Genomic DNA, 12,500 nt, shown 5'->3' with positions numbered 1-12,500 from the left:
TCGTCAAACTCATTTCCCTTCGTTTTTTTCATATTTTCAGACAGCTGAAGAACACTCAACACAGGAGGGGAGGGGAGTGTGAAAAGCACAGTTTGCTGTGATGTTATCAACTGAGATCAAATATGTGTATTGAAAACAGTGTTGATATGTAATATTAGGATTATCGCCATGCCAATGTCAGTGGTCATGACTGCATGAACTGTGGAGGAGTAAACCATCATAAAACCATTTAATGACTAATAAAAACAGGAATCTCTGCATCTTCCAACTGTGATGAAAACATTCATTTATCCATTTTCTATACCAGCTTAATCCAACTCAGGGTTGCGGGGGTCTGGAGCCTATCCCGGCTGTGATTGGGCGAGAGGCGGGTACATCCTGGGCAGGACCCAGTCCGTCACAGGGCCACACAGAGACACGCAAACATGCACACTCACTCCTAAGGGGGATTTAGAGACACCAGTTAACCAAACATGCACACAGGGAGAACATGAGAACTCCACACAGAAAGAACCAGCCGGGATTCAAACCAGGAACCCTCTGCTGTGAGGCCACGGTGCTGACCGCCACACCGCCGCTCAGCCCTGCATGAAACAACAAGCTTCAAAGTGTCAGGAAAAGAATCAGAGGACAGAGACATCCAAATATTTCAGAGGACAGGACTTACTGCAGGGAATACTTCTTTAAGCAGCAGAGCTGGTACAATGCATGTCTGAGAAGTTAAACATCCTACTTTTATTGTAAATGAAAGACTTTGTTCCTGTCTGATGTGATGGTCACAATGCTTAAAGCTTAAAAGGCAAAAGGTTGCAAACATGATTCCATCAGAGACATGTGCTTTGCTTGAAGCTTTGTTTGTCCTGTCCAAATGGAATAAAGGAAACATTTTTCCAGGCCAAATTCCAATGAGCAGTTGTCTCTCTGTGTAACTTTGAACCGGTCACGTTTGGCTTGCTGATGTACAGATAGATTTTTCACAAAAATCGAACTTTCGTTCATTATTTGAATTTTCAATTCTTTGTGTCCCTGAAAGCCCACGCTGAATGCTTTCATGGCTCTTGGTTATGAGGCATGGAAGGAGGCCCGGAGGACTCTGAAAACGCTGCTGTCAGCCAATGAGAGCACACTGAGAGATGATGTCAGCCTTCGGAGCAGGTCAGTAACACCCGTTGTGTTGTCATTGTCCTCATCATCGTCGTCAGTCTTACTACAAGCAGACCACAAGTGTCCTCTGCTGATCAGACCAACTTAAACTAAAACGGAAACTGAACTTGTTTTCTGTATACAGAGAGAAAGAGTTCTGATAACCGAACATTTCAGGTCAGAGTTCTAGTTGACACTGAGATGCTGGAATTACAATCCTGACAGTTTGTGACACGTGACTGTGCCAAACATCACATTTATCTTACCTTCCAGGTCAAGTAAATAGAAGAGAAATGAAGAAGCCTGACTTGTCTGATTTCTATACACTGTTGAGACATTAAATGCTGTTTCTGCTGTCAAAATAGAAAGCTGTAGGACAGGCCAGGACATATTCAGATTGGTTGGGCTGAATAGCTACAGTCCAGTCATCATCGTTGTTGGTACAGTGATGATCAGTATTATTGAAGATCATTATTTTGGAAATGTGTGGCTGGCCCAGCTTCAGTCCTGTCACCAGACAACATGTCTCATTCTGCTATTTGTCTTTGTTTCTACAGGGCATTCGTGCATCAAAGTGCAGCCACCATGCACCTTCCTGCAGACATCGGTGAGCCTCTGCTGTGTTCTGGGGGGAAATCCCTTGTTATCACTCCCATTGTTTAATGAAATGCTTTTCCCTGGGCTGACCACGGGTCTTACCTCCCCACTGGCACATCATCTAAAACAGATGTCTCATCACACTGCTGAATAATGAGGTTTTGCTCAGTCGACAGGGTTTGAATTTCCACACTTGTGTCATCATTTGACTTCCAGATTGTTAAATGTGCATGTCCTTCTGTGCTGATGTCAGCATGATCAGAATTTCTCCAGGGCAGCGAACATTCCCACTCATCTCTACACATTCCAGTTTTCTCTCATTATTCAGATAGTTTTGTAACAATCTAATCAACTAGAATGGTTAAGAATGATGCAGTGAATACATATATACTTATAAAGTATATAAACTGTTTTCACGCTAACAAAGAAGTTCATACAAGCTGTGAATATTGTGCTGAAACACAAACTACTGGAAAAACACAGATATCTATACCCTGCCTCACACCAAGGGACACCAAGCAGGGAAACCCAACCAGACCAAAAATAGAGTATGCAGACAAGACGTCCATATACTTTTGTGTTTTGAGTTAATTATCATTGTCTCCTAAGAACTTATTTGTTCATCTGTGATAAATGCAGGAAATAGCATTCCCGTGACTTTGGGGCACATGAGCACCAGGGGGCGCTGCTCAACAACGCGTCCTGTTTGGGATGAGTCAGTGTGTGCTGGGCACAGGCAGTGCACGTTGTAAGCTGTCCTCTGTCTCTCACAGGTGATTACACTGACTTCTACTCATCCAGAGATCATGCCACCAACGTTGGCATCATGTTCCGAGGGAAGGAGAACGCTCTGATGCCAAACTGGTACACTATAAACACCAACAGCTCGTTACACAGTGAACAAAATGCTTGTGAAGAATTATGCTGAAACATACTGAAGGGAGCCTGAAAGAGTACATGCCTGTATGCCTTAAATTCTGTTGTTCACATACACCGTATACACCATTTGTAGATGGCCTGTTGTCCACTGGAGGATATTTCTGCACTGTGGTTCTTTTTTAGCTAAGCTAGGTGTCCTCTTTTTCAGGTTGAGGCTTCCAGTGGGGTACCATGGAAGGGCATCATCAGTGGTTGTTTCTGGCACCCCCATCCGCCGCCCTTTGGGCCAGATGAGGCCTGATCAGAGTAATGTCCTGTAGCTCACCAGTGTTTGGCTGCATTTTTCATATAACTGACTTCTTGTCACTCAATTAGGACTTGACTCATCAGGACTAAATGTTTCCTCATAGCTGGATGCTGTGCTTGATTTCTTGCTTTAGCGTGGCGTGACAGGGCTTTGATAAACCCACTTTGCAAATATCTTCTCATCACCAAACAGCAAACAGGCAAAGAAGGAGACTAACAGCTGGTTGTTGTGGAGCACTCAGTAGCTCAAAGCACTGATGTTTTGTCCTGGGAGACCAATCTAGGGCAAAAAGGAACAAGTTACAATATCCATCCATTTTCTAGACCCACTTAATCCAACTGTCGGTCACGGGGGCGCTGGAGCCCATTCCAGCGGTCATTGGGCAATAGGCAGGGTACAGGTACAGGTACAGGTGACCTGTGTGTACAGGTCACACAGAGACAAACAACCACACGCAGACTCACTCCTAGGGACAATTAGAGACACCAGTTAACCTAATATGCATGCTTTTGGACAGTGGGAGGAAGCCGGAGTACCCGGAGAGAACCCACACATACGCGGGGAGAACATGAGAACGCCACCCAGAAAGGCCCCGGGTGGGGACCAAACCTGGAACCCTCTTGCTGTGAGGCTAACCACCACACCAAAGTTGGTGTCAACATGTGAATGCTGGTTATGGAAAGAAACAACTGTTTCTAAACCATAAACATCCCAAAGGCCTCTCCTCGTTTAGTTTCAGGACTGTTACTTTGGTTGTACGTGTATAGAATATATACCAATAAGCCAGAACATTATGACCACCTGCCATATACTGAGTGGGTCCCCCATATGTCATCAAACTTTCTGTGACTAGCATGAAGAAACAACATCTGGGGGTACTGGCACATTTGGGCCTAGTGGGTTGTGGAGAAAGTTCTTTGTGGACTGGGCTTACTTTATCGGTGTCTCTGGAGTTTGGAGTCAGATGAACACCTCAGACTTTTTGTGGGTTTTTTGGATCCTTTCTTAGCAGTTTTTGTGGGGCCCACTAATGTCCTGCTGGGAGAGGCTGCTGCTATGACGGAGTTCTGTTTCCATATGTGGGGTTTTGACTGGTCTTCAAAAATGTTTATGGGGCATGTCAGAATACAGGTTTCCAAGCAGAACATTGTAAGAAGACTGTCGGTGGTCAGAAGGTTGGAGCTGATCAGGGTGTATTCCTACATTCATTGTCCACTTGCTCACTCCAGCTGCTCCTGATTATCAGTGTTGCAGGGTTAATGGTTTAGCTGCAGATTTCTGTACAGGTCTCACAGCTGATGGTGATAACCAAGTTTGTCTTTTGTTTTTCTCTTAGCGAAACCTCCGGTGTTTGGCCCCTCTAAGCAGCTGGACATTGAGCTGGAGATGGTGATTACCATGTTTACTTTATCCAAGATGCCATGTGTTTGAGATGTTTTAATAGAATTAAATAAATGCACTACAACAGGCATGTTGCTGGAGGAAGAGACCCAAGCTGTCTGTCTTCCCACCTTGTCTTTTGTCAGTCAGAGCGACATTCAATACTGTAAATACATTGGTATTTTAGTGTTGCTACATTCAGAGCTGCTTCTCCTCTGTGACCAGGCTTTCTTTGTTGGAGGAGGAAATCCACGGGGGGAGCCCATTCCCATAAACAAAGCCCATGAACACATCTTTGGCATGGTACTCATGAATGACTGGAGTGGTAAGAGTCCAATACAGCACACCAGCATCAACTTTGTTTTGTATGCCCCCCCGACACACATGGATATAAAGTTATATGGTTTTATGTTGCAGAATCAGAGTTTTCCATGACTTCAGATGGAAGTCACAACCTAATATGTAATTCAGAACACGTGTAGTTTATGTGACTGCTGTTTGAGGTAATGCTGATGGTATTCCACCTGTTCCACAGCATGGATTAGGAATTATTGCATTTCACTTCCTGTTCTTGATTCATTTTAGTTTGCATTGTAGATGTATTTGATATATTAACCTTGTAGCACCCACAGTTGCAGATATGCAACAAGCTTTTTATTTATTTACATTATTTATTTACATTGTATTTTATTTATATTTTTATTTACATTACATTATTTGATTTTGTTTTTAATTTACATACATTATTTACATTCATGTGTAATATTTTTTTACATTACATTTTATGTGCCGACAGTTGTCACAGCATCATTTTCTTGGCTCAGTGAATTACACTCTGCTTTGCGGTGGTCTGTTCTAGTTCGTTCTGGTCTTGTTTGGAGTGGTCTGCTTTGTCCACCTTTCACTAAACCTTTTTTGCCAAACGATCTGCAGAGAATGACTTGGTTTTGTGAACAAAATCAATCAGGAAAGCCCACAGTAGCAAATATGCAACATTGCCTAAAATGATCAAAAATAGCCCAATTCCAAAAATTCCAAAAATATTGGTTTATTCCCACCCAAAAAGATGCAAGAAGAGCCAAAATGATTTTTTTCAATGATTATTCATATGCTTGGGTGCTACAAGGTTAAGTGGCAGTCAGTTCTTGATAAACATGAGCGGTAATTTGTATTACTGATTCAGCTGTACGTCTCTGTAAAAGACTCCCACTGTATCAACAAGGCAATTTCATTGTTTTAATTCAATTCAAATTAGTTTTGTAAAGTGCCAAATCACAACAGACGTCATCATAAGGAACTTTAAAGACACTGTCCAACTCAAGTCAATTAGAATCCAACTCACTGTAAAACAATCATAATCCAGTCAAGGACAGAAAAGAGGTCACACTATAAAAACTCTAAAAATTACAGTCAAAGTTAATAAATTAACAATCCAATTAAATCCCTGAAGAGAAGACCCAAACTGAAGGTGGACACCCACCTGCCTGAACAGGACAGAGACACACAACAATACCAGGCCAGGGATACCTGCTGACAAAGAGAAACACAAGTTAATGACAACAATGATGTCACATGTACATGAGAAGCAGAGGGAGGAGAGGTGCATCATGGGAGCTGATGATTTCATGAACTTCTTTATCAAGAAAATTGTTTCTATTAGAGAGAAGTTTAATGGAATCCTTCCCACTATCTGGAGACGCTGCATAGCCTCTGCTCCTTCGAAGGCAAAAGGCCAGATGGGAAGCATGGTGCTTGATTCAGAGGCAGCTCTGAACTGTCCCGACAAAGAGCAGACAAGGACACTAAACCTCAGCCGTTGTTCCCTCTATCAACACTGATTGTTGGTGACTATAATCATGAACATATGCTTCTTTAATTAAGTCATACACTGCTTTCCCAGTGCCACAGGCTGGGAAATTCTGAAATAGCTCCAGGATTTAATAGTATCTCTCCCATCTTCTATCATCCAAGTTATATTCCATGTTGGAATGAATGGTACAGCTCCTCAGCAGTCAGGAGCAGACTGTTTTAAAAAACGTGAGATGTCTACTTGCAGAAACTATAATGCGGGTTTTATTGATCATTTTAACCTATTCTGGAATGGCTTGCCCCTTATTTAACAGATGGTATTCACTTGAACCAACAAGGCAGTAGTTTCTTGGTTGCTAATATGCAGCCCTCGGTACTCAGCTGACCTCGTGACTGACACTTTACATCCCACACCAGTAGCTTGGTTGTGCCCTCCTCTGTCTCTTCTCTTGTTCCATGGAACAGAACATTGACAATACAAATCACAACACCTCCTCTATCCCTACTGTTGATCTTAATTACATCCATGTCATAATCCCTGCTCGACAAGCCATGAATTTCAACAAGTGAATGTGATAGAGTGAGGCTCCGTCTGTTCAATTCAATTCAGTTCAGTTTTATTTATAAGGCGCCAAATTACAACAAATGTCATCTCAAGGCACTACAATAATACAGTCCAATTCTAGCCGATTTGAGTCTAATTTATTAATCATAATCCAATGAGTCCAATTCATTCATATAGAGCCAATTCAAAAACAGTTTCCTAGCTAAGGAAACCAACAGATTGCACTGAAACTTGTCTTCAGTCCAATCTCCCGTCCTGAGCGTGCCTGAGGCGACTGTGGAGAGAAACGACTCCCTTTGAACAGGAAGAAACCTCTGGCAGAACCAGAACCAGGAAGGGTGGCCATCCGCCTCCACCAGCTGGGGTTTGAGAAGACAGAAAGAGGGGACAACAAACAGTGTAACACCATTCAAAGGATATCTGTTGGAACAGGGAAACACGAGTTAATGACCACAATAATGTCACATATACATAAAGAGAGTAAAGTGAGGAAAGGTGTGTCAGATGAGGCCCCCCAGCAGGCTGGGCCTATAGCAGCTTAACTATGGGATGTTTCAGGATCACCTGAGCCATCCCTAACTATAAGCTTTATCAGAAAGGAAAGTTTTAAGCCTGGTCTTAAAAGTGGAAAGGGTGTCTGCTTCCCGGACATTTACTGGCAGCTTATTCCACAAGAGAGGGGCCTGATAACTGAAGGCTCTGCCTCCCATTCTACTTTTAGAAACTCTGGGAACCTCAAGTAAACCTGCAGTTTGGGAACGAAGTGCTCTGTTAGGAAAATATCTTACAATGAGATCTTTAAGATATGATGGAGCTCGGTCATTAAGAGCTTTATATGTAAGGAGAAGAATCTTAAATTCTATTCTGAATTTAACAGGGAGCCAATGGAGAGAAGCTAAAACTGGAGAAATATGATCTCTCCTGTTAGTTCTCATCAGAACTCTGGCTGCAGCATTTTGGATCAGCTGGAGGCTTTTCAGAGAATATGTGGGACAGCCCAATAATAAAGAATTACAGCAGTCCAATCTTGAAGTAACAAATGCATGAATTAGTTTTTCTGCATCACTCTGAGACAAGATGTTCCTGATTTTAACAATATTACGAAGGTGAAAGAAGGCAGTCCTAGAAACCTGTTTTATATGCGAGTCAAATGATAAGTTCTGGTCAAAAATAACTCCAAGGTTCCTCACTGTAGAACTAGAAGCCAAGGAAATACCATCTAGAGTAACTATATAGCTAGACAATTTCTCCCTGAAGCGCTCAGGTCCAAAGATAACGACTTCAGTTTTGTCTGAATTTAGAAGCAGACAGTTCTGAGTCATCGGACACTCCCCGCAGCTCAACCATGTGTGATAGAGGATGATACTGATAATTATTATTATTATTAATAACTTTATTTGTTATAGAGGGACAGTGTACACTAATTGACATTTTCCAAAGAAAATGTAAATGCACCCAATTATAGCCAAAAGGCTATAATTGTATTCTCTTTTATAATTGAGACTTTTTATGTATAACTGAAACATGGCAGAAGGGTGGATTATACTTCCCCCATTGAGCTTTGCGGAGGATTTTTTTGAACTTCAAATAATTAAAGCTGGATGCACAAATTATTTTTTTATTGTTTTTTTAATTTACAGAATCTTTTAATCTCACTCAACATGTTATTGGCCCACACATGTTAGAGGGCATACGGTAGTTTGTTGTAGTCTGTTTCATTTTAGGGTATGTTTATGTCTGATCATCGTTGCGTTATTTGTCTCTTCAGCCTGATTTTTTTTTACCCTGTCACCAAGTAGTTAACTCTCGCATCCTCAACCATTTGTCAACCTGTTAAGTTTCTGGCTTCAGACACTGATATTGATAGGCAAGTACAGTCTTTTTATGACCATTGCTTCTCTATTTTAGACACAGTCACCCCTATAAAAACTAGATTGGTCTCAACAACCAAGTCCCTCCCTTTGGTAAATGACAGCATTCGTGCCTTCAAATGAACTTGCTGTAAAATTGAACGTTTGTGGAAATCAACAAGTCTGCAGGTCCATCATGATCAGTGAAAATAAATTTTATTGGATTCTAATAACATAGTTAAGGGTGCTATATATGAATATTTTTTAAATCTTATTACATGTAGTCGACAATCCCAAAATCCTGTTTGATACTATCAACAATATTGTCTCCTGCATCATCTCCTGTTCCAGCCTCCTCTGTGCAAGAGTGCAGTCGGTTTCTCTCCTTCTTTGTCAATGAGATAAACGACAAGTGAGCTAACATTATTCCCTTTTCTTTCACCCCAATAGCCTGTCCACCACACTTTGAGAATGTTTCACTGCAAGAGCTAAACCAACTTGACTCAATGAAAACCTCTTTAAGTCCACTTGACATCATACCCACTTCCTTATAAAAATGCATTTGATACCATTGCCCCTCATGTTCTTACAATAATGAACAACTCATTGATGTCTGGTCGTGTCCCTGCTTTTTTCAAGCAAGCCACTGGTCAACCACTTCTCACGCAATCTAAACTGGATTCTTCTTTGCTGTTGAATTACAGACCATCTCCAAATGACCTTTTGTGGCAAAGGTTTTAGAAAAAGCGCTTGCTAAACAGCTTACTGATGACTCAGAGGAGTATAATATCTTAGATATATTTCAGTCTGGCTTCGGTCATCATCACTCAAATGAAATAACTCTTTTCAGAGTTACTAATGACCTTTTGATGCAGGGTGATGCTGGAGATAGCTCTGTGCAGGTGCTTCTTGACCGCAGTTCTGCATTTGATATTGTAGATCATATGGTGTTGGTTGATAGGCTCAGGCATTGGGTGGATATATCAGAAAGTGCTCTAAAGTGGTTCTCTTCATATCTATCTGGAAGGTCTTTCTGAGTAAATGTTTTTCATTTCATATCACTGTCTGAATCTTTGTCTTCAGGTTTCCCCCAAGGCTCTGTTCTGGGCCCCGTGCTATTTGCCCTATACTTGCTTTCTTTGGGTCACATAATAACTACATTTAAAGGTGTATCCTACCATTTTTATGCAGATGAAATTCAGCTATATTGTTCTTTTAAGCCTCATGACCTGTCTAAAATATTTGTGCTTCTGAAATGAATAGTTCATTTATGACTGGATGACTAACAACTTTCTTCAGCTGAACTCAGATAAAAACAGAGGAGCTTATTTCTGCGCCAGCTGGTTTTGCCTGAACGAGTCTGGATTTTTTTCTTCTTTAGTTAAACATAACATACGTAATCTTGGTGTTTGTATGAGCCAGGATTTGAGCCTCGATCAGCTTGTAAATAGTGTATTTCATTCATGTTTTTATCATCTTAGGAATATCAGGTCTGTTGTAGCCCTAGCAGAGATGATTGCTTGTGTTTTTATTTCATACTGTCTTGATTATTGTAATTTATTATTATTTGTATTATATTATATTATATTGTATTATTATTATTGATTATTAATATTATTGTAATTTTAACTTTTTACTGAGCAGAGCTTTGATTTTAAAATTTGATTTTAAAAACCAATGTTTTTAATGTCAGTTCTAAGCGGGAGTGTGCTTGTTGTGTCTTACACTGTTTCAGTTTGAAAGCAGTGGCCTGAAGACTGTTTACAAAAATACTCTCTGAGGTCATAAAACTCAACGTTATTGTTGAGACTTAACATGTGATTGCTAGGTTTACCATGAATTTTACAAATAGTTCTTAAACATCTTATATAAATATATGAATGGAAAATGTTTTTTAATCCTATAATTCCTAAAGAAATGTTATTCAATTTGGAATTGAATTGTTCTACTTTGCAATCCTACGTATATTCACGATAACGGATACCTGAAGAATGATGGGCTTATGATGTGCTTGTCTGTATTTACTCAAAGCTAGGGATATCCAGGCTTGGGAATATGTTCCTCTTGGACCCTTCCTTGGGAAGAACTTTGGGACAACCATCTCACCCTGGGTTGTTCCAATGGAAGCACTCTTACCTTTTGTAGAACCCAACCCCATCCAGGTTAGTATAAGGATCACATCTTAAAGTAAACAGAAGTGTCCCATTATGGAATTATCTCGCCTATTTGAATTTATAAGCCACCTGCTTTAAGTAGCAGCCTATTCACACTGCTGTAGTCCTCACTTTAACATTTGACATCTCTGACAGTAAGTTTGGATTCAAAGCATAGAATATGTTCATATATATTTGTACTAGTTTACACATAAAAACTTTTTCTTTTATTAACTAGATGCTTATGTATAATTTTCCATGGCCAAACTTGGAAAACTTTACATTAAAGTACTTGTAATAATCTTTATTTACTATTAAGAAGGCCTTTAAAAGTCCTTGCAAAATTTCTATCATCATATATTAGTATGAAAAAGACAATAAAATTGATAGCTCAAATAGATAATCCCACATGTAAACAAGCTGTTAGAAAGTAACTCACAAGCAGAAATCCCTTAAACAGCACAGCATCCAAAGCAGATAAAAAAAAATCAGTTTTTACAGAAAATAGCTCAGTGAAAAATCTCTTAGTTTTTAATCTGTATCTGTTTGAGTGATATGATAATTAAAATATTTTACACTTGACATTAAATGTTGCAAAAGAGCGAGTGTCAGTTGAAAGAAACCCTAAAGAAGTGTGCGTAGATGATTGAAATGACAGAAAGAAATCATTGAAGAGACTGATAAGATCAGTGAAAGATTTAGGGCAGCGTTAGCTTTCTGTTGGTACAGCTTTATTCCAATGTATACTTTTGTCTAAAAAGCTGCTTTGTTTTACTCAGTCCTGAGATTATCACGTAATAAATCTGTGTTCATTATATATCTATGTATGTTCTTCCTACAGGATCCTGAACCACTCCCATACCTGCAACATCAGGATGCTTACACATTCAACATTAACCTGTTTGTGTCACTAAGGGGTACTGCATTCAAAGTATTCTCATCACATCAGCTGCAATGGTTCGGACACACAAATATATACACAGCTTAGTGGTAAAAGCCCTGAGCAAGTATTCTTTATGGAGTAACATTGCTAATGTCAGTTTAATTCCGCTTTATCTAAAAAGCGCCAAATCACAACAAATGTAATCTCAAGGCCCTTCAAAGATACAGTCCAATTCAAGCCAATTAGATCCAATTCACACAGAGCCAATTCAAAAAGCATCCCAGCTAAGGAAACCAACAGATTGCACCGAAACTTCTCTCTGATCCAATCTCCCGTCCTGAGGCGACTGTGGAGAGAAACGACTCCCTTTGAACAGGAAGAAACCTCTGGCAGAACCAGAACCAGGAAGGGTGGCCATCTGCCTCCACCAGCCGGGGTTTGAGAGGACAGAAAAGAGGGGCCACTGTAACACCATTCAAAGGATACCTGTTGGAACAGGGAAACACGAGTTAATGACCACAATAATATCACATATACATAAAGAGAGTAAAGTGAGGAAAGGTGTGACAGATGAGGCCCCCCAGCAGCCTGGGCCTATAGCAGCTTAACTATGGGATGTTTCAGGATTACCTGAGCCATCCCTAACTATAAGCTTTATCAGAAAGGAAAGTTTTAAGCCTGGTCTTAATCTGGTAAAAAAAAAAAAAAAGGAAAAATTGGATCAAATCAAGGTTTTTAGGTTTTCATAGCAGATGTCAGATTAATTTTCTCTGAAATGTAATGAAGAAGAGAGATATTAGAATACTGATATTTGTACACCACTTGACCTAATTACAGCATTTGAGCATATGGAACTTGTTGCTTTTAACTACAGCTGAATGATAATGTACCTGTCATGGTGGATGGATGGATGGATGGATGGGTGGATGGATGG

At 40.3% G+C, this 12,500-nt stretch overlaps 1 protein-coding gene across 1 annotated transcript in view; it reads left to right on the top strand.

The window, feature by feature from the left end:
- The window catches only part of fah (fumarylacetoacetate hydrolase (fumarylacetoacetase)), a 26,519-nt gene that overhangs the window by 2,576 nt on the left and 11,443 nt on the right, over window positions 1-12,500 (top strand). The window contains exons 3-10 of the mRNA XM_075469919.1: window positions 1,034-1,155; window positions 1,701-1,750; window positions 2,514-2,604; window positions 2,828-2,925; window positions 4,263-4,315; window positions 4,532-4,631; window positions 10,562-10,692; window positions 11,525-11,600. Coding sequence (XP_075326034.1) covers window positions 1,034-1,155; window positions 1,701-1,750; window positions 2,514-2,604; window positions 2,828-2,925; window positions 4,263-4,315; window positions 4,532-4,631; window positions 10,562-10,692; window positions 11,525-11,600 — 721 coding nt within the window. The remainder of the gene's footprint in view (window positions 1-1,033; window positions 1,156-1,700; window positions 1,751-2,513; window positions 2,605-2,827; window positions 2,926-4,262; window positions 4,316-4,531; window positions 4,632-10,561; window positions 10,693-11,524; window positions 11,601-12,500) is intronic.

The sequence above is a fragment of the Odontesthes bonariensis genome, chromosome 1 (assembly GCF_027942865.1).
Source record: "Odontesthes bonariensis isolate fOdoBon6 chromosome 1, fOdoBon6.hap1, whole genome shotgun sequence".
NCBI classification, from domain to species: domain Eukaryota; kingdom Metazoa; phylum Chordata; class Actinopteri; order Atheriniformes; family Atherinopsidae; genus Odontesthes; species Odontesthes bonariensis.
This window is presented reverse-complemented; position numbering and strand designations above follow the sequence as displayed.